General features: G+C 49.3%; 1 protein-coding gene and 1 long non-coding RNA gene across 5 annotated transcripts in view; one reads left to right on the forward strand and one right to left on the reverse strand.

The window, feature by feature from the left end:
• Nucleotides 1–12,115: 12,115 nt before the first annotated feature.
• LOC121599664 overlaps nt 12,116–22,409 on the forward strand; it is a 29,930-nt gene continuing 19,636 nt past the window's right edge. The window contains exons 1-2 of the long non-coding RNA XR_006005717.1: nt 12,116–12,244; nt 12,546–12,712. This is a non-coding gene — a long non-coding RNA (uncharacterized LOC121599664). The remainder of the gene's footprint in view (nt 12,245–12,545; nt 12,713–22,409) is intronic.
• The window catches only part of LOC121599662 (putative transcription factor SOX-15), a 52,552-nt gene continuing 46,133 nt past the window's right edge, over nt 15,991–22,409 (reverse strand). For all 4 annotated transcript variants that reach the window (XM_041927644.1, XM_041927648.1, XM_041927647.1 and 1 more), the window contains exon 3: nt 15,991–19,412. In XM_041927644.1, the coding sequence (XP_041783578.1) occupies nt 17,392–19,412 (2,021 nt within the window). In that variant the 3' untranslated portion in view covers nt 15,991–17,391. The remainder of the gene's footprint in view (nt 19,413–22,409) is intronic.

Here is a 22,409-nt window from a genome sequence, read left to right on the forward strand (position 1 = left end):
AATATTTGCACTTGAAGATAAGTCGCTCAGTCATGCGTGCTCACTTGCTGGCCTATAATTTGAGCGTGACTTGGCATGTGACATCCATATAATCTTCATATAGTTTGTGATGACTTTTATATTTCCCAGGAAACTTTGTATGAAAATTGTTTGTTTTGAAGTAAGATTGAAGCCAACACAACATTAATGTTCATGATGCACCAAAACTGTCCCTAGCATTGCATACCACAACGCTGTATGTGCAGTATGCTAATTCGACGGCAACAGGTAGCATCTTGCCATGCCGAACCACTTCCAAAACGAGCCAGATAAACAAATGGGCAAATTAATTCACCTTCACCTTCGACTCTTCCTAATCCATTCCTAATCCATTGGTTGATCGACACCGCGATCGATAATCTTGCATCTCGCCATCATTTACATTCGCGACGGTGTTCGCCACAAAGTGTTCGCGCACAGATCGATAAGGCCGAGTACATTTTCATTTCCATAGCCAAATCCTGCCACTGGTCGACCACCCGCTTGACACTAGGTCGCCAAAGCAAACACCGTCCAAAAATCGATGTAAACATATGCAAATGTACGAGAGGGTACAGTGCCACCAGCTCTCGTCGCCCACCCTCCCACGTTCTCACACGGCCATATTCACACGCGTGAGCATAAATTGTGAATAGAATTGCAGTCAACGCTTGGTACGAACTACTAAGCCCTCTAGCAGCCCCCTCTGGGAGGGGGGCTAGTGAACCGAACAAATATGGCCACGATTTATTGTGTGCGAAAAGAAGAAAGCGAGCGCGCGCCGGATCGAGGCCGAAAGGTCCGAACTCGGGGGCGCTCGCGCACAATTACTTGCAACCCGGGAGGATGTTGCAAGGTTAATCGAGGTTAGGTAGCTCTCCCGAGGTGGCCACCAACTCGGTGCCCGGGCGCTTATCTGTTTGCCAGCCCCACGGGCGCACTTCGAGTTCGACGACTGAGTCACGCTTTCGCGTATACGCGCGCTTCGTTCACGTTCACGCGCAAGACATTTCAATTCAATGGGCTTTGCGTCCAGGTTGCTTGCGCGAAACCATTTTGCCTATGCATGCCGCGCAGTTGTCGGAGCCTAGAACACGCTGCTGTCCACCAAATGGTGGAACACAGTGGTAGTTGGCCGATTGGCGACTAATTCATCATATCGGCTACAAATTGCAGCTGGTGGAGCCACGATGCGAGGACGGGGAATTGGTAAATCTCGAACAGAACCCGGTACCAACACAGCCGCCTACACGGAAGATAATGCAAAAAAGCGAACGCTCACGAACCCGCGCGGTTACACAAACGAGGGTTGGGGGGGTGGTTTTCCAACCTAACGGTAGCCCATTTCCATGCGCGAGGAACCGTTCGCGACTCATCAAGTATCTGGAGCGGAATCACGGTGCATCGGAACACTTCAAAAGGAAGACGCGCGGCATTAAGCGGAGGAGCCACAACCACCCCAACACTCACACAAACAGACACACTCGTTCGCGCACCTCTTTGAAATTCAAATTGCCGCCATCTTGAAAATCAAAGCGACGAACCCGAAGAAACGGATGCACGGCGATGGTCATTCTCAGCTCACACCGTTTCCCCCCGCACTTCGCACTTCGTCGTCATGGTTTGCTTCGATTGATCGATCGACCGTTGATGTCCGGCCGGGTGTCAGATGTGCCCCGGGGAAGAGGGGGAGGAAATGCGCAAATTGCCCTGCGAAACGAACACGCGCGATTGGATCGTGTGGAGCGCTTCAACATGGCGGCAGCGCTAAGCGGCGGCGGCGGTGGTCGTGCCGAAAAGTTCGCCTGTGTAATCCCGCCGCGTCATGAAACCGTGGCAAATTAATTAAACCTCTCCAGCACCGGATCGAAGAATATTGCCAAAGCAAGCCGGGGGAGGAGGAAAACAGAATGATTGAGTAATCGAAATGGAGCGGTAGGATGGAGAAGGGAGGGGCGGTCCAGCATGACAGGCGCGTGATGAGAAGCCGATGCCGGTGGCGTTGGTGGCGTTTTCGAATTTCGAGCACGATCCATTGACCAACGGTGGCCGGAATGGAGAATGGAGAAGCCGAAATGAATGGAGTTTAATGGTCTTTTTCCCGCGTCGTTTTTTTTTTCCAAGCGCTCTCTTGCGCGGTCTAGAATTCGTTCCATCTGATCAATAGATAATGGCGCAAGGAACTACCTGAGAGGAAGAATGTAACCCAAATCGTGTAAGCAATCGCATTTAGAAGAAGTGGCACCAAACAAACCGCCAGAGGGGTCTGGGTGACAGATTTTCCCAGCGAAAAACCCGTGCGGCTCGGACGGTTTGGATGAAAGCTTTGGCCGCGTGGATTGTCCAATTGATCTAGATACTTGTCTCGAAGGTGATCTGTTTTTGGTTTTGTTTTGTTTTTCTCGCGTGATGCAAATGATCGTGCCAGATTGAACGAACCGATCAATGTACAACAAAATGGAAGAATGTACTGCTTCATGCAAATTATTTGGCTCATTGTTTAGTTACGGAGCCATGAAAGTGTTTTATTTCTTGATGGGAAAACCTCTTTTTTCTGGGCAAATAGGGCAGAAGGATAATGAAAAGTAGTGTCACCTTCAAAAATGCACCTTGATTATATTTGAAAAAGATGTCTATTCCAGTAGATCAAATAGCACAAAATGCCATTTCAACTTTCAATCTTAGTAGAATAGAATGTTTGGATTTATATTACCATCATCATTTTATGATTGGTCATTGGTTTTTAAAGCTTAGTCATTTGATGTGTTTTACTAAAGATTGAAAAATGAACATTTAAAACACATCTACATCTGTTTTGTTGAGTTCTTAGTATATAATGCAATAGCAGCGATGCAGTGCCATATTTACCTTGAAAAAGTAAACTCTTCTTTTATTCTTACACTTCATACCGTCTCCAAAAAGGGGCCAAAAGCCCAATGCAACACTATTCTATCATTTCATCCGTGCAACAGTAAAAAGGTAGATAAATTTATTCCACTCGCAACATTTCCGCCCAGCCCGAAATCTTGCACAAGCTGCATCGCGATCACCCCTCCGTCCCGTCGCCTGGTTGGGCGGTTGATGCATTGCCACACAACGCACACAGTCACTCAGAACCACCACTGTCAGCTGCACCGGCGTGGCAAGAACGCTGCGAGGCGCTGGCTCATGTGGACAAGAATTTCGAAAGTCTCCAGCTGTCGGGGGCTCCGGGTAAATCCGGCCACTACGGTATCGTACGAACGAACGTTTCTGCGGGAAAATAACTCCTCCGCACAGCCCCCACACAACACGAAAAAAAAAAAAACGGTACGTTTCTCTCCTCCTGGTGGAAAACAATCGCCTACCATTTTATAACATACCCCAATTCACACGGATTTATTATTTTTTATTGCTACCGCTAGGCCCGATGCCGCCACTGCCACCGACAAACCGTATCGCTTTCCTTCCTTGGTGGTTTCATTTTTTCTCGCTTGCTCTCCGTCTTCGCGGTTTGGGAGTGGAACTCGCTTTCCACACACACCCGCAAGTTTAACGTGCTTGTGGTGCTCCTATTTTCCCGGCCAGAGCTTTTCATCTCCGCAAAGCCCGCTGTCGTGGTCTCTGTTGCGCTGGCGGTAGCTGCAATGCCGAAGTGAAACGGGGAGCGTTTCACGCCAAAACCGGTGGAATGTTGCTCGATATCTGTTGGCGGCTGATTGGACTGGCGGTGGTCCGTTGGTAGAGATTGTTTTCTTCTTCTTTTTTTTCTGCTGCTGAGCTGCGCGATACGGTGCTGCCGCGTATCGCGATGGAAGGTTTTGTACATGTTTGCTGTGTATATGTGAAAACTTTTGTTGTTTTTTTAATGACCGTTGAGGAAATCGGATTAATCTCTATAGCAGTTAATGTTCAACTAAAGATCAAGTACGATCGTAAATGGCTGGAGGTACTCCAGGAAATACCGTTCTTTTTGGGGAATATTTGGTACTTTTTAAAGCTCACTGGCTTTAATTTCAAAATAAACTTAAACAGATGCAGAGACGTCTCGTGGTATCGTGGTAAGTGCCAGGTCTAGCGTGTCAGGTGTCGTGAGTTCAATTCTGAAACATATTGCAGGCACACGGTGAAAGAAAGATTTTAGATCTTTTATCTTTATCTATCAAACACAGATGAAGATGTTGTGTAGTCCTGAATAGGCCATTTTAGAGTTGCTCAGAATAAGATATGCATGCAGACTGAGGAGAAACTGTTAACTATATCCCATACGTAAAGCCCCAAGAATAATCGTAATATTATGTTGGAGAGTCATATGGATATTTCTGAATTCCATTCCAAAAAATCATTCTTTTCATTAACAAGCAAGTACGCAGATGTTAAATATGTATACTTTTTTAAATTACTTAAACTAAGCTACACCACCCTCTGAGTTTCCAAGAGCATCATATTTTACACCGATACAATCTTTAATCCCTTCAAAAACTCAACCCATCACGATCTATCTCTCGCCGCCCTGGCCCAAGACTTATGGGCGGTTGGCGTTTTGTAACATCCAGCGCCGGTTTCTGCACACGGCATCGTTCCAAAGGTTTCTACCACCGAAGCCACACACATTCAACGGGTTGGCAGCAGCAGTAGTACACCGGAAAGAAGCTATGAAATATGGAGCACTGTACTTGCGATGGCAACACTGTCTGCCGGAGATTGCAAAGGGGCTCATTTCGACATTCCCCGGTTCTCTAGCTCCCTCTCTGTCGTGCACTGTGCCACCCTCAGCAGACCGAATGGGGTTCACCGCGGTCAGGTCAACACCTATGCTACTCCCTCTTGCAACAGCTCCCCAGCCCAGCACGCAAGTCGGGCGGGCGAACATTGCGCGATCGCTTCCACCTGTATCCACTTGCAGGTGCCCCACATTAGTCTACTTAACCCCTGGCGACTGAAAAAACGGCGGCGGCGGCTGCGGCCTGTGGAAGTATGCTAACGATATGGATACAGGTGAACTTTTTTGCCCTGCGAGCGTTTCTTTTTTTTTTTGCTTTCGATCTCCTACTATTCCACTTCCAGCGAATTGGTGGTAGCTAAACTCATCATGCCACCTTAAGATGATGGATCGCTTCCATTCGTCCCGCCCTTTTTGTTTTGGGGGACATATTTTCTATGCTGAAGCAAATAACGTCCGCTTTTTGCATGGAATTGGGAAATGGAAGGGATTGCATATTTGGCAACATTTATGATACAATAAGGTGGCAGGTGAATTTCTATCTAAGAAGAGTCTGCATCGCTTGCATTACCTCTATTTGAACCACCTATGAACCATCACATTTGACATTTACACAACTGCAGCACTGCCCGAGAGCTCGATTTATCTTTCACGCGAACTATCTTGCTCCCATCGCTCTCTCATTGTACCACCCACTTCCACGCCATCAAATACCGAAATCGGGCAAAATCAAACAAAACTTACAAATCTCTTCCCGCGGACCGATCAACGCCCGGCGGGCAAGCAAATAAAATAAATGCTTCCTTGGCTGCTGCTCCACTCGCCATCGCTTTGCAGCCACAACAGCCGCACGTTGCAATAAAACACACCATCCCACGGGACGACGCACGGAAAAGATATTTATCAAACCAAAACGTCAGTATTGGACCCGCCCGGAATCGCGCGATCGGTGTAAAAGGATCGCGATGTATCGCGTCTTCTTCCGGCAAAGTTAAGCCCGAGCGGTGGAACATTTTCGCACTTTTGCATACGTTTAGGTGGTGGTGCCTTTTTGAGAGCCGGTGGGCCCATCTCCTCCTTCGAGGAGGCTCCCTCGAGGAGGCCGCGGCCAACCCCATTGACCGTGTGGCTTATGATGATGCATCGCTGCTTTTTGCTGCCCGCATGTTTACCGATCGCATCGGCCGATAATGCGTCGGCGCGGGCAATCGAGTGCCAATTCAACGATCTGCTGTTGTTTTGTTTCTTCTTTTCTTTGGGAAGGTGTTTAAAAGACAGCCCCAACCTGTTGTTAGGGCGCACCAGCAGCCAGGAGAAGCCGGTTTTAGCATGTTGTCGAACATGTTAATGAATTTGTAAGCGGTTCGCAAAAAGGGCTGGCGATCGATGCGCGAGAATAATTTAAGAATGGTACTAACATACATATCCGTTCTCAGACACGATCGTTTCATGGTAGTTCGGTGAGCAAAGGTTGAGATACATTTTTGTTTTTTGTTTTGTTTTTTTTTTTTTTCATTCAAATGAGGATGCTCCTTTTGGATCATAGCCAGCATCAAATTAGGCCAAATTGGTCTAACAAACTGTTCAATTGTGTAGTTATTATGGAGTTCTTAACGCAGTGCTGCCGAACGCCTCAATAGCCAAATTGACAGGCGGTGCAACTTCTACAATGTACACTTTGGATTGATTCTTACTTGAATCTATCCATCCATACTGTTGTGAGTATAATATTCGGCCACATTCATAGCAATCAAACTAAGCTGATCAACCTCCACAACTTCCTCATCAAACTATCTGCTTTTACGACTGACTGATCGAAACAACGTTTTACACTTACCCCTCGGAATCAAAGCTTCTATTCAAAGCGCACTTTAATCCGATCACACCACCCGCTCCACCCGCTCCCACCAACTCTCAACGACAATGATTTTTCCCAGCTTCTCTTAAATTCGCCATGCCAAAGCTTATGACTCAGCCCGTCCCGTCTCTGGTGTGCGCCCCAACTATCCAACAAGCGCCACCGAACACCGTAGTCGTCGTCGTCGTGAGCGTCTCCGTTCTTGGTTTGGCAATAAAAATAAATAATGGATTTATAATTCATTCATTAAGATAGATATCGTCCGCGCACTGCTCTTGAATTTTAATTTCCTTTTCCCTACCCTTTGGAGGTTGGCCGGGTCGTGTGCCTCATCGTGTGCTCCGTCGTGTGAGGCGTGAGGGTTAAGTTGCTGCTTTTGCTTGCTTAAAAACAGAAACCCACGGCCTGTGTTGCCCAGCCTCCAAGACAGTCTCCGACCGAATGCTAAAACGGTTGCACCCGCCGTTAAAGCTTGCACCTTGTTTGGCGTACCGAAAGTGGCGTACCTCGATCTCTGGTGGCTGATCGGATATACTCGAGCGAGCGGGAAAGACACACCAACGGTAAAAATGAAATTTGACCCACCTTCACACCACTTCCACACCGCTCCAAACGCCCAAAACTTTGCTCTCGCAAATGCAATCTGTACGCAATCCCGTTCGCAAATGGTCGGCCGGTGGTTGGGTTCCGGCGAAGGCCACCACCGAGCCCGTTGAAAACGGTTTATTTTGGGAAAAATTCAAATCAATCCCATTGTCTCGCGTGACATTCCGAGCGATTCCGAGAAGCAAACAAACAAAAAAAAGCAGTGCTGCATTGCGCCAGTTTTCACTCAACTTGCAAGGCTCTTGGGCTCGCCCTGACTTTAAATGGAAATGCGTTTTTGGACACTTTCCCGGGTCCACTGCAGCTCGCACAGCGGTAGGAGGGATGCCAGAGCGCTGTTGTAGGGTTAAATTGGCGTGATAATTTGCTAGCTGATTTAATAACCATTGCAAACAGCTCGAAGGTTAGCCGACAGGCTGATGGTTTTGCACGTAGCCAGGCGTTTCAAAGCAACCGTTTTGCCGTGTTCGGTTCAAGGCAAGTCACTGCAAGTGAGGCGGGGCGGAAAGTGTTGCATTTTAGGCAGCAGTTGATGATGCAGCTTTTGATTTCAATCGACTGAAAGGGAGAAAAACATCATCTGAAGGCACTGCGAGAGGGTGGTAATAAAAGTTTAGCAAATAAAGGCCAGGAGGCTGCCAAAAGTGAGGAGTCCTTGGGAGGCCAGCACTTAAGTGAAGCTTTTATGTTTCCCCCTCTAACCTTGGTAGAAGACGGGTCAAGCAAAACGGTAAAATGGTAATATTTTAGCAGAGAATTTTGAAACAGTTACGGCAGTCATAATTTACCCAAAATCAAACGACAGGCGTGTAAGTTCTAGGAAAAGGGAAAAACGCACGAGATGCGTTCTAAACGGTTTTAGAGAGTAAACGATGCGTTCGATTCGACCCGAGTGTCCATTGGGATAAGCCGTCGTTACCGATACGGCATGTTAGCAAAATGCCCTGCCCGGGTTGCTGAGAGAGACAAGGTTTGCCTTCTGTCAGCGGCACCCGGCACAAACCCAGCACGGACAGACAGACAGACTCGACTTGTGTATGGATGGGGTGGGTCGTAACAAACAAACAAAAAAACGGGCAAAAAACTGAACTCAGAACAGCAAAAACGATGGACACACAAACACACACACACACACGCTCGCTCGCATCGGTTAGCTCGCGGTAAAGGTATAAAAGAAATAAAAACTTTGACACTTATTAATGTTTATATCGGGCTCATGCATAAAACATGCATGGGACGGCTGAGGGGTGGGCGAGGATGCAGCAGGAACCTGGAATGCCACCATCAGGTCCACCCAATAGCACCACAATTGCAGGGAACCGATCGACCCATACAACGAGCGGTGATACCTGCCGGTGGTGGTAGATGTCACGCGTGGTTAGCCCTTTTTTGTGTGCCACCGATCGGTACACAGAGAGCGAGAGCATAGGCTGGTGTATTTATTTTCCACCCCGGCTTGCCGCTGCTTTTCCACATGCAGAAACGAATGGTCGGTAGTTTGACAGCGTAGCATAAGAAGCGCATAATTTTGCCACGGACCCAAAACGGACTTCCGAAGAAGACAACCCAATTGAATTGCATCCGCGCAGCGCAACGGGACAACGTGCATAACGACTCTTGGCTCGAATGCACACACACACACCAAATCGACGGGCACACTCTCGCGAAAGTCCCCACAGCGAAACAGATTCGGGAACAAGGGGACGCGTCCCCACCATTCGCTATCGTAAGAAAGAAAAAAAACGCGGTCACTTGCCGGGCTTGCCGATCGACATCGAGTGATATTGCATCTTGAAACTGAAGGAACGAACGAACGTTTCCTTTCCTCGCTGCTTCGAAGCTGCAAGACCCGAGGAAGGAAGATTCGTTGAGGATGTGCAAAAAGGACGCTCCGGAGATCTGCTCTACATAGCAGCCGTGTGCAGAGCCGGAGGATTTTTATTGGATTTTTACAGAAATCGAAAGCTGTGCGTCGGTATTTGCAAACTAATTCAAAACTTGCGACGCCCGCTGATAGTGGTGATGCACAGTGGTGGACACACTGTTGGGTGTAAATAAGTTTGGAGTTAGTCTATTGCATAAAGAATTTCCGTCTCCAAAATCTAAGAACTTTTGACGAATCTACGAAGCTAAGAACTCTGATTCTTACCACGGAGAGCAGCTGCGTGTCTTCGTGTCTATTATTCTGGTAAGAAATATCATGACTTTGGAATACATCTACATCTAAAGAATTATGATTGAGACTACTTCAGGAGATCAGTACCATTATCTTATTATTGCTGATCTCGACTCACGGTTCATATCAATATCAACAGGACATCTCATATTATTTAATAAAGTCGGTCAACAAGATACTTGATCAGTATCAGACAATAATGATCGGCCAGTAAGAATGTAACGATTCCAAGGCTTCAAAAATGAGATTACTGTCTACATATGCACTTCTGAATTCAAATCTCTCTTTGCATCCCAGAAGATTATGAAACCCTGAAGATAGTGAAGAATTAAGAACTCCACCAAGAAAGTCTTTTAGAATTCCAATTCAAAATCTGAGAGTTTGGAATGAACTGTATTGAAAAGGCTCAAAGTTTAAAGACAACTCAGTACTTCATTTATGTATTCTTCTTTGAAATGCTCTTTTCGTGGCCACCACTGTGCAGGCAAATGTTCCAACACGGCTTCCCATACTTGTTAGCTACCTCTTCCACTCTATCGAACTTCCAGTGTGTGTTCCTACCCAAAACATTATCGTCAACGTCGCCACCACAGTTTTGCGGATGTCACCGAGTTCCGCAGCTTTGCCAACGCGCTGTGTGTGTGTGTGTGTGTGTGTGTGTGTGTGTGTGTGTGTGTGTGTGTGTGTGTGTGTGTGTGTAAAATTTAACCAGGTTTTGCTATTGCCGCGCATCATCCCAGAAAAGCATAGAAACCCTTCCCCTTTGGCCAACCCGCCTAACTGTCCAGTCCTTCGAGGTTCCGACAGTTTTCCAAGAACACGACCAATGTGTTCCGAATGTCCGCCGCAACCGATTGAAACGATGCAAACAGGCGCGCAAGCAAAACGGGGCGAAGCACATACATAAAAAAAAAACGATGCAGATGCACCACACCGAGCACCCCCTTGTGTTGTGCGCAAAGGGAGCGTGAAGATCAGTCGGGCGGCCGGCCGAAACGGCGGTCGATTTCTTTGAGCAAATTTAATTTCCGATCCTTCTCTTCCCGACTTTGACGCCGAAGCGATTCGATGCCGGGCGGCAGATTTGCATCCATTCTCGCTGCACACACCATCGGCTTGTTGTTGGGTTTGCGCTTTTTTCTCTCTCTCTTGTTGCTTTTCCTTCTTTCTTGAAGAAGCCAACCGTGAAGACGGTGTAATGCTGCGGGTATGGACAATTTTAATAATCCCTGCCAGTGCCACTCGCGGGATAGTGCGCAAGCGCACACGTTACAGTGGACTGGATTGTATTTCCCTACCGTTTGCCCCCGTCCTGCGGTATGATGCTCAAAGGCGACATTTGCCGGCACCGTACCGAGATACGCGCGATGCAAAACCGACGCCGATGACACACACCACCCCGGGGAAGAGGGCTCCAAAAGCGAAGGGGATCCGGGCAGCAAGCGACGAACCTTGCGGACGGGCGAACGGGAAAGAGTTTGTTTTAATTCAGTGATTTCGCGTCGCGAGCTGCGTACGCGAAATCAATGTCGCAATGTCATCGCAAAAAGCCCCGCACCGCGGACGTTAAGCCCGAACGGGTTTGGGCTGCCAACGCCAACAGCAGCAGCCCGCATTACGCAAAAGCGCGCAACGGCGGCAACGTGGCATCCTTGCGATAAGACATTTTGTCGACAATTTATTGTCAAACCGGCCGGTTAAATTTAATCGCAAAAATGTAGAATATATTATATCATTAAACGCTAGGCGGAGACCTCTCGGTGTGTGTGTTTGTGCGCGATCGTAGCTACCATGTAGCTGGCTGTAGTGACCGTACGGCAGTCTTCGAGGACGACTGGGCTGTGTACCACCGTTCCCCGGGGGTACTCTCTAGCTGCTGCTTCTGCTGTGTGTGCTCGTATCGTCCGGAAATCAAAATGGCCTCCGTGTTTGCACCAGGGGCTGCCCGTGTTTGCTAAAATACCAGGCTAGTGCGTTCAGGCTAGAGGAGCTGTCGCGGGTTGATCGGGGCCATATCGAATGGATCACAACTTACGAGCGAAACGGGCGCGCTGGCATCGGTGTAATTCCGCATCGATCGCGCATGGTTGGCATTTGCCACGCATCACGGCTGAACGAGATCCTTGGACGTCCAGCGAGCAAATACGTCGTCTGCAGGGGGGCGCGTGTGGGTAATCGTCTTGCGTAGATCACAGAGAGCCCCAACATCTTCCAACCAACTTCTAAAGCAAAGCACCCCAATGTACACGACGGGGTACCGTTTGGCTCATTTCCATTTCCGCCGAGTTTGCCGGGCGCGCTTGTTAGTTCGAGCGTCCGCTGGCATTAAAACGTGTTAGGGCAGGCAGGGATCTCGGCGTGGTAGGGCTATAAATTTCCACCGGAACAGATTTACTGCTACCGAGCACGGGCCTAGCAGAGGCCGGTCGGCCCCGTTAGTGGCCGTGGAGCATTCGTTAGAGTCATCCCGTGTCCGAAAAGGGCCGATCGAATATGGAGGAAGTAATGGGTGGCTATAAACTTACGTGAATGGCTCCAGAGCGGTCCAGGCAACGTTTGGAAGAAGCGCATTCCAGAGGTGAGTGTGTCCAGTGCGATACTATTTGGGGAAATTTGTGCTGATCCATCGAACGCCGGGAGCTGTCGAAGCTTACTGCGATGTGAGGTTAACCTGTCAAAAGTAGGCCGCCATGTATGTTGTTGTGATTGGAGCAGGCGATGACTTCGAACTCCGTAACTCGATCCATCCAGCTTCCAACCAACATGGCGTCCGTCGGTTGTTCACTGTGCAGTAGTAATGTGATATCTCGTCCCGAACACAAGCGGAAATCTTGCTGGTCCTGTTAACCCTAAGCTCCTGGATGCGATCTCAAGATCTCTAAAGGTACGTCCCTATTTCCCGCGGCCTGTCGCACCTGCAAACCCCAGAGATTCAATATAGGAAACTAACGCAAATGGATACTTGTGGATCGGACCAAAACACCAACAGGAACGGCCAGCATTCGCTCGCCATATTCGGCAACGGTGGGAACCAAACGGGAGGGTGAAGCTCGAAAAACTTGTCGCAAAACAAGTGGCTTATCTGCTTTCCAACGCCAGAAGTTTGTAATGTGCACCGAGCTGCGGGGAATTAGCTGTTTGCTTGTCGTAACACGAAACTTAAGATTTCTTTTACCTCCCACCAGAACCTGCTGCACACTGGAACGATATCCCGCTGGAAGTACACCAAGCGGAGAAAGACGTGCGTGCGTGTGAGTTTGCCGTTCCAATTTTCCACCCGCCGGAATGGGATGAATGAAGACCGCGAAGGTTAATGAAACGTGTTTTCGCGAAATTCGGTGCATTCGATTCGGTGAGCTTCTTGTTACCTTTCCCATTCGTTTTTTTGTGGTTGTTTTTGCCACTCCGTGTGCAGCCCCCGAGGGAAGGTTGTTTGTAGTACGAGCGTCCTCCCTCTCCCTTCTCTGTGTGTGTGTGTTCGAGTCCATTAATCCCGCGGGCGGACGGAGGAGGCATTCCATGTTTCGTATTAATTATAAACGCAAAAGTGTATCATTACACACAGCGCGGGTTTGCCTACTACAAGGTGGCTGAAGGTGATGTTGTCTGCCCCGCTGTGTGCCCGGTGTGTTTGGCCTTTGGGGTGAAGGGATCCTCCTCCCCACTTCTATGCCCCCTGCCAGCAGTGGGTGGTCTATAAAAAGGGGAGTTGCAACGTTGCGGTAGCGAAAAAAAAAGGAAATCCACCAACACACCATTCTGCCTACTACGATCGCGCAGCAGTTCTCTACTATTTCACCGACACCATCGCCAACTACAAGGCGTGCGGGACATGTTGCGCATGTTGTTGGATGTTTCCCCTAGTCGTCGTCCCATGCCCTGCCCTGCCCTGCCAGCGGAGAGTGAAGAAAAGGTTCACCTTCGCCAAATGGTAACGGTGTGCCGGCGCGCCACCAGCTGTCCGTTGCGTACAGTGTAGCGCGGGTGGTTACGCGAGAGGGTTTTCACCCTCTCCCCGTCGAGCCACAGGTCAGATTAAGCACACTGCATACTGAAGGTGGCACCCAGGCGTGTTGCGTTACGCTGCGTTCGCAATGCGTTTTTCCTTCGAGTGCCTTCCTGCTCAACACGCCGTCAACTTCTCCAACTTCTCCACCCCGCTGTTGATATGAGTCGTATAAGGAACTGTGCAGGTGAGAAGAGAGGGGGGGGGGGGGAGGGGGAGATCTAAATAGAAGAGAAAAATCACAATCACCCCCGACGACCGAATCTACAGATCAACACAGCCCGCAAGCTGCAGACACACACTAACATACGAGCGCGACCGACCCGCCGAGGAAAACCGTGGGAAATTTTTGATTGTTTTTTCTCTGCTGTTGTTGCTCCTGCACTCGCCCCTCCTTCCTTTTCCTCTCGGTTAATCTTATTCCCCCTCCCCCACTGGGGAAGCCAAATCGCACACGCTGCCTGTTGTTTTTTTTCATGCCGCCCCTGCTGGCATTAATTAAATATGCGATTTAATTTATAATTTTATCATCATTATATATAGCTGTTTCTCTTTCGAACGTACCCCCTCCCTTCTTAACCTCCCCACTATGTGTGCCCTTCTCTCTCTTTCTCATCATGTTTAAGATGTCTGGCTGTGTGTGTTTTGCTGAGGTTCGTCGCTTCACGATTAATGATTGTGTGTTCGTGCGTACTTTCCCCCCCATGTGCTTAGTTGTAAATGTGTTCGTGTGTGTGTCTGTATTTTCCCTTGCCCTTTTTTTACTTCTTGACCTCCGGCTCGCGCTGAGCAGAAGCTCTGCCGACTGCACTTGTGCCTCCGTGCACATGCGTGTGTGTGTGGTTTTTTGTTATTATTAACGACCGAAGCGCGCGTGGAAAGCTTTACAAAGCGTACATTTTTACGTTCTCTCTGCCAAGCTTAATGGATGCGCCGTTTAGCAGAGCTGAGCTGGCACGTCGAGGTCAGACGGTAGGTAGGGTGGTTGTTTATACTATTAGAATGTGGAGTTTGAAAAAAGCTAAGCATTATGTGCGTAGAAAAGACCCGTTAGGATGTTTTTTTCCTCAACATCTTTTTTAAGCCACGATCTATTTAAAACACTGTATTTGTCCTAACATTTTGCTGGTCGGGATTTGCTTTTCCTTTTAGACATTTGTCTTCTTAGGAGCGCACTTTCAATCGATTATCGTTTAGGAGTTCATTTGTACTACCGCGTGAGAGAGGAGACACTATTACCTATTTATTCAATATTTATTTTCTATCGCATACCCTGTCACTCAATGAAAAAAGCTTTAAAAAACATACACACACACACAAAACCTTATTCCCCCAAATATCACCAACAAACCACAACCTCAACCTCATTTAGCCCACGAGAGTCCAGTTATGCCTCGAATTTACGACATTTCCGCAAGATAATAAATCTTGCCCATTAAGAGAATTTCCGCACCTGCTTGCTTTCTTTCGGCCGCTTGCTTGCCACGCTCTTATCGTTCTGTGGAGGGATGCAAATGAGAAAACTTCAGAGGAAAGAAGGAGCTCCTACTCCAGATAATGTAATTCTTGAAGTTCAAGAAATTGTGCCCATTAAAGGGGACAGATGGAGGAAACGTTACACAATAAACGGGGACCTCTTTCGAAGACGGAGAATGTGGATTAAAATCTGTAATGCTCCCGTCCGTCTAATAATGTCGTAAAAGCAGATCGTTTGCAGTTTTTCCTCCCCTTGAAGTTAGTAGGGTTTGATGGGCTTCCCTTTTTTTAGAAAAAGGGTCATACTATCTTCCGGGAATGAAAATTTTCCTATACGTTTGCTAGCTCTCCTCCTTTCTTCTCTCTTTCTATCGGTTCATTTCCGCTTGCTCTAGCGCATGAAAATGAGTGTTAAAGATAAGGCGAAATGAGCAGCACTGGTGGGGCCTCGAAAGGGTGAAGAGGGAGGAATAACACCGCGCCACCAAACACACAGCAACAGGGAAGGCATCCCGGGCGCATTTCCCATGAAAAGCCACCGAGCCGGAACGGAATAGCACACATCGCGTTCCGCACGCCCCCTTACCGTAAAAAAGGAGGGGGGGGGGGTGGAGACTGGGGCGGAGTGGCGAGGTTGAGGGCGAAACGGCGGGTTGCCCATTTGACCCGACCGGAACGGAACTTCGGCAGTGCAGCGAGCGGGCGCTTTCTCCTTATCACTAAAGCATGCTCTCGCGCGATTGCGTTCCGTGTTGCGCAGAGCCCACGCAGGGCGAGTTTACGCACAGGCTGAGGCGAGTAGGAGGCGTAGCACTCACTCCCGACCACTTAACAAGCCGAGTGGAGCAGAAAAGCGAAGCTCATGCTTAGCAGCGCATCTTAAAATCGCTAATGGCCAGCAGTCAGGCGCGCTTGGACGTTTGTGGCCGCCGTCGGATAACTTCGCGATAAGACGTGATCGCGATTTAGCGAAATGGGTGAGGCACAGAGACTAAGTGCTGCTGTTGCTGCGGGGGGCAGATCATTGGGAGGGTCATCAAGGTGGTTGGACTTGGAGTATTCTTTCACACTTACCGTACAGCAGCATTTTTGATCGGGACCCTAAAATGTGAAATAATTGAACAAACACACTCGGTCATATATTGGTTGAACATCTATCATTGCTTTTAATTTATTTCACTCATACATTCCTGGGGCGTTTCTGAACCGCTCTCTTTTTTTGTTATTCTAAACATACCTTACTCATTACGGCCTGGAAGGCCGCTTTTCCGACGTGAAAGTGAACCAACGACGACTTGCAGGAAATCGAACTTCTTTTTGTTTTATTTTTCGGGGAGGAAAATAATGAACGGAAAGCGCTGAACAAAAGGGGGAACAGAAGGAACGACCCCTTCCCTGCCTCCAAACTCAGATGGTCGTAAAGTCAGCCTTTGATGTGATTTCAATTTAATGATCTTCTCAACATAAATGATTCATAGATACAACTGCGCGATGATTTATACCGCTTTCGTGATTTTTCCCGATTCCTCCCAAGGCAGGAGGATCATCACATCCAGCGTTTTCCCACCAGAGACTCTCCCCTAAAGACACAAAACAGAAGGTGGCGCATTTTCGAATCGTCAATCGTCGTTAGGCACTCATCGTCACGCACGTCGTCGTTGGTTCCTACTGTTGCTAGCTCGCCTAATGCCTGGGCGATTAATTAACCTCTATAATAATGTTGTTTTCCTGCCCTCCCCACTTGCTACTAATCTACGATCATTATTCTAGCGGAATGTGATGATACTTTTCCCCTGCTTAAGGGGGACTGATGTCTAATTTTTTTTACTGTTGCTTTTTGTTTTGAAAAAGTTTAACTATAACCTTTATGCGATTTTCTACATCTGCTTCTGTACAATATTCTCGCGATCGTAACGAGAGTATAAGATAAAAAAACACACGCTATGTACAAATGTCGTCTCACACAATACGTAATGCGCAAAAAACTTGGAGCAACTGCAATAAGGTGCAAAAGAAATGATAACTTACTCGTCGCGCCTCTACTCTCGCACACATGGGTTCTTATTTTTACAAAATTGCATTAAAATTACGCTACACTGTTATCGCTCACGCTGGGGACGAAAAAAAAGCAAAACCTTTGGTTCACTCGCAGTCCGCGCTGTGGAACCTTCTGTTTTCTCCAACAGTTTACTCGCCAATATACACACAGTCACTTTGAACGTGGAATGGATTTTCGGTGGGTGCCACACGTTGGGGAATCGAGAAATGATCATTAATTTACACAAAACACTAACAACTAAACAAAAAAAAATCAAAGGGATTTGCAACAGCGTAACGAGTGAAGGGATTTGATTAATACGAGAGTACGCGTGTGTGTGTGTAGGCGAGCTTCTTCTAAACAACAAACAGAAAAAAAACACAGCTATAAACTGAAATGAAGCTCTACTACCTGGGGGAAGAAAAAGATCTCGGATATAACCCACCCCGAGAGTCCTATTTTGAGTATTTCCACGAGCCCTCCGGGGACCCGGCCGGCCGGCAACCGCGCCCTAATTGCTGTAGCAGGTTTTGCGCACACCGGCCAGTATGTTGCTAAACTCGTCGTCCTTCAGCTGCTGCTCGTTCGCGACGTAGATGTCGGCCATCGTGCCGACGTTCGGGCCGAGCGGATGGCCACCGTGCTGCACCGACACCAGCTGAGTGGTTCCACCGCCGGCTGCGGCAAGATGCTGCGCGTGCTGAAGCTGTGGCAGCGCGTACAGAGCGACCGGAGTGGAGGGCAGCTGATGCGATCCTGGACCCTGCAGCATCACGTCCGAAAGCTTGGGAATGCCTTGGCCTCCTCCTCCTCCGTTGGCTGATAGCGAGAGCTGATGAGACTGTTGGTGTTGATGCTGCTGCTGTTGTTGTTGCTGCTGTTGTTGCTGCTGCTGCTGTTGATGTTGTTGCTGTTGCGCCTGATGCTGTGGAGACTGGTGTGCGAGTACTGCGCCTCCATACGTGTAGTACTCACCCTGCGGCAGTCCATAGATAGATCCACCGGCCGGGGAAGATCCTGCCGTCTGATGGTAGGACGCACTGTCATACCCGTTAAAGTTTTGATTGCTGTCCGGGTACTTGAGGTACTTGTCCAGATCGCGCGAATCAACACCCTCCACATCCTGCCCAGGGATGCTGTGGCTCTCGTACATGATGCCGTAGTCTTTGTACGCGTACGAGTACGTCGGCAGCGTTCCGTTCGGTAGCGACGCCGTGCCGTAGTAGCTATTGAGTTGCTCGTTAGAAATCGCCTGTTGCTGCTGCTGTTGCTGTAAATGTTGCGCATTGCTGTTGCTGATCTGGGACATCTGCGTGTTTGCGGTGGACACTCCCGCACCGAGCAGTCCGTTGGAGCTCTTCAGCTGACTCTGCGCGTTGGCGGCAGTGCCGGGGCTGTTGTTGCTGTTGCCACTGCCGTTGTTGTGGTTGCTGTTGTTTGTACTGAGATGCGTCGGACCGTGGCTGCTGGTCGTCATGGTGGTCGTGCCGAGCGTCTGATGATCCTCGGACGTTGCCAGCGGTGGGAAGTACGTGCCGGTCACGATGTGGCCCTGGTCCAGGATGCTCCGGTTCGTGCACATCACGTACATCCCGTTCACCATGGCGGTGGTCGTGGTGGACCCGGAGCTCACCGACAGGTAGTTGCGCTTCTCGTGCAGTCCGCTGCCATTCACCAGCTGTCCCACGCCTTCGTACGCGTATCGTTTTTCGCCACCGTGCCCAAATCCACCGTACTCACGCTTCACGAGAGCGTCTTGTTGGTGGTGGTGATGATGTTGACTCTGATGATGTTGCTGCTGCTGCTGCTGCTGCTGGTGCTGCTGTTGATGACTCTGGTGCGTTTCGTGCTCGTACGCATGGGACTGGAAGGTGGCGGGCAGCTTCTGCTCACTCTTCACACCGTACACTCCGTCGTACGTCAGCTTCTGCTTGCTCTTCAGGTCATCGTAGCTGCCGGCGTGGGCCGAATGGAGCCCTCCACCGAAGCCCGGTTCCTTCTCCAGCTCCAACGGGCTCATCTCGGGAGTCGGCAGGGCAGACGACACATCGTCCATCTTGGAGTCCCCGTTGGCAGGTACGGCGCCTCCGTTCGCAGCCGCTGCCGCCGCTACGGCCGCCAGCTTGCGGCTGCCGACGGTTGGCGGGACGGCGATCGGTTCCGGACTTTGCGTTGGGCTCGAGTCGGGCGTGTTGAGTGCGTTGTTGCTACCGGCGTAGTAGTGCGGGTTGTACGTGAACGGGCTCATGCGCTGGGAGGAATCACCGTCGCCGTAGTTCAGTTCGCTCGGGGACGAATTGTTAACCGTAAGGTTGGCGCCGGCAGCACTGCCCTGGCTGTTCGCGCCCACCGATGCGCCCGTCCCGATGGAACCGGCTCCACCGTTCGGCCCGGCCCGGGCTTTGGCGTGCTTTCGGCGCCGGGGACGATACTTGTAGTTGGGATGCTCGGTCATGTGGATCACTCGCAGCCGTTCCGCTTCCTCCACGTACGGACGACGATCCTGGGGCGTTAGAGAGCGCCACTTTTTACCTGGTGAAGAGAAGAAGAATACATTAGAGAGCAGTCGTCAAATAGAATTGGGAGAAAATGGTATCAGAGCAACATCAGCCATAAAGATCCTAATTTTAAGCTTCAAAAATTCAACACAAAAACGCTAAAGACGTCGGACGACGGGATCTTCCAATTACTGCCTTCGCATCGTTTCGATCAAACCGATTTTGGAGGAAAGTGAGGAATTTCCACTGCTGCATTAAAATCACGATAAAGGCGCGTGCCAATTATACTCTGAAGTTAACACCAAAGAAGATCGAAAGAGAGAGAGAGAGAGAGAGAGAGAGAGAGAGAGAGAGAGAGAGAGAGAGAGACAGACTGAGTGAGAGAGAAAAATAGCGCTAAAACTTGGAGTAAAAGAAAAGGCGAAGAGTTACTTCTAACCGATCGTTTGGGAAGCAAAACATGCTCTGCAAGGCCTTTGTGTGCAGCCCGCAGCAAAAGCAAGCGACAACCCCCGAGCAGCAGCAATGAAACGAAGATGCTTTACACCCGCAGTGTTCGGGCAATATTCTTCGCTTTCCTTAGCCTGTCTCGTTTGTGTGCAGCAACAGCAGCAACAACAACAAAAAGCTTCCCGACAGACAAACACACTGCACACTTCATATCGCTCGTGGGAGAGTAAATTATGTTCTGGCGATAAATAATTCTGCACCCTTCAACCCCTCCCCCCCCCCTGTTGCACGAGTTGGTGGCAGCGTGGCGGCACTGTCCTTCACTGGGCGGCGGCATCCTATCTCTGTGTCTGTGTTTTGCGCTCTTGTCTGAAGACGCGCGCGCTATCAGCACGAATCGCAACTTCCACAGACTGCGGAGCGGCTCTCTTGGGCACTGGCTGCCGTTCATTTTCGGAAGGATGCAACGAGACACACACACACACACGCGGGTGATGACACAAACCGATCGGAACAGACTGTGCCGCCGCCGTTTGCGATGACATTGGTAAATTAAGTTTGACATTTATTATCAGCGCAACGCTCTACGCGCTGGCTGGTGGCAAACAGAATGCGCGGGGTTCGTCGCTTTCGGCGCGTTCTGCACGGGGCTTGAGCTCATAAATCTGGCGATTGTTAGCGGTTTAAGCCCTTTCGGGAAGCTGAGCGGGGAGGAGGTGCGACTGCTTCGATTCGTTTCGGGCTGTCGAATTCAATTTAGCAACTGCCGGTGGTCGCCCGGGAGCATCCGACTTACCGTCCGCGTTCGGGGGTTTTGGGCTTGATTTACGCGAGCTTCCCAATTACTGACTCGGTGGCCCTTCCGCCCGGTGGTGGCTTCTAGCACCATTCGCCGGCGTGCTGATTATCACACCTGGTTGCGATGATTGGGATCCCGGCTCGATCGGAGGATTATGCCACGCAAAAGGAGAGTGGAGAGCATTTAATTGATGCACCGATGAGATCTCGTTTATCAAGATAATCGAAAAAGCGCTTGTTCGACGGAAAGCGATGCCGTCCGACGGTATGTTCTGTTCTGGAGTTGTCATAAAATTGTGTTACTAAAATGCACGATAGAGTTTAGACTTCACTGGCTCGCCAATTGCTATAAAGCATGCTGCTCCGTGCAAACCAAATTAATCACGCCACCAGTAACTTCAACGAACTAAAAGACACGAACTACCGAGACGCCTTCGAAACGTCTTCGTCTCCCTCTAGCAGCAGTCCAAGCAAAACAAGCAAAACAATCGAACAGTTATGGGACAGTAAATTTGTTTATGCTTTCATGCCGCTCCCTTTCACACCTCTGCTCTGCTCTGCCTTCCACACACACACACAGAGCAACAAACCTCCCGTGTAATATGAGCAGCTCTCCGGCCAAGGAGCAAAACATAGCGTGGGTAGGAAGGAGGGCAGAGCAGGAGGAGGAAATAAAAAAATCACGGCACAAACTATTATTCAAATAGACTTTGGCGTGCTGCTGCTGCTGGCGGTCATTGTACCGTTGTTCTTTCCCTGTTCCCTGTGTCCCTTCCATTTTCCTCCCGTGGCGGTAACCCCTTTTTTGGGCTCGTGCTAAATGGAGCTGCTGGAACACGTGGTCAGCTTGAATATTAATGTTTTAGTTTTTTTTCGTTTTTGCAATGTGAGTGGATGTGTCGCGCGCTTAACATAAAATCCAAAGGGAAACGGGCAGCAAACGGAACAACGGTACGGGGAAAGCAATGGGAGAGTTGTTGGAGGTTTTTTTTTTATTTTGATGTAGTATATTTTGCAACATTGAACAGGTGCCCTCGTAGCAGAGGGTCGAAGTCATGCTGCAGGACCGTTTGGAGCTGTTTAGCGGTTGTTGTTGCTGTTCGGTCTGTTTGTTGCCGTCCTCAAACGGCTCTAGTGAATTTTAATCAACACAACGATTCCCGCGATCGTTGGTGCTCTTCACCTCCCCTTCCCGTGCATTTGATAATTGCTTCTTGGCTGTTTCTACGCTTGTTCTTGCGTTTTGGGGACTTAAAATATCCATCATCCACTCCACCCGTCGCTATCCATCCCGAAAAGAAAGGCTTGAATCATTCCAGCTTTTCGGGGGGTTGGTGGGTTTTGATCGTTTCGATGATTAATGCCCGGTACAACTGGTGCGGCTGGTCCCTTTAGCATTGGCACTCCGATTGGTGAGCGAAACAATGGCTAGTAATTAATCAACAATTACACCGCTCCGCTGGTTCACCCCCATACACGCACTAAATTGCCTCTTTTAGCGAGCAATTTACGGCGAGGATGAGTTCATCATCGACCGCCCGCAATTCAAACGATACGTTCGAATCCGTCCGTTACTTACACACAAACACAGCTTTCAGAAAGGAGAAGTTGTGCTGCAGTGTCTCCGTGTACGGGTGAGCTTATTATTAAGATCCTGTGTGCCTCTTCCATAGTTCCCCCGCCGTTCCCATATTGGCTCGGAAATCCGATTGTGCGTGACTAAAACGTAACCGGAATGATGCGGCTGCTTCTCTCAACCGCGCGATCCCCATTCGAATGCTGC

This window comes from Anopheles merus, chromosome 3L (assembly GCF_017562075.2).
Source record: "Anopheles merus strain MAF chromosome 3L, AmerM5.1, whole genome shotgun sequence".
NCBI lineage: Eukaryota > Metazoa > Arthropoda > Insecta > Diptera > Culicidae > Anopheles > Anopheles merus.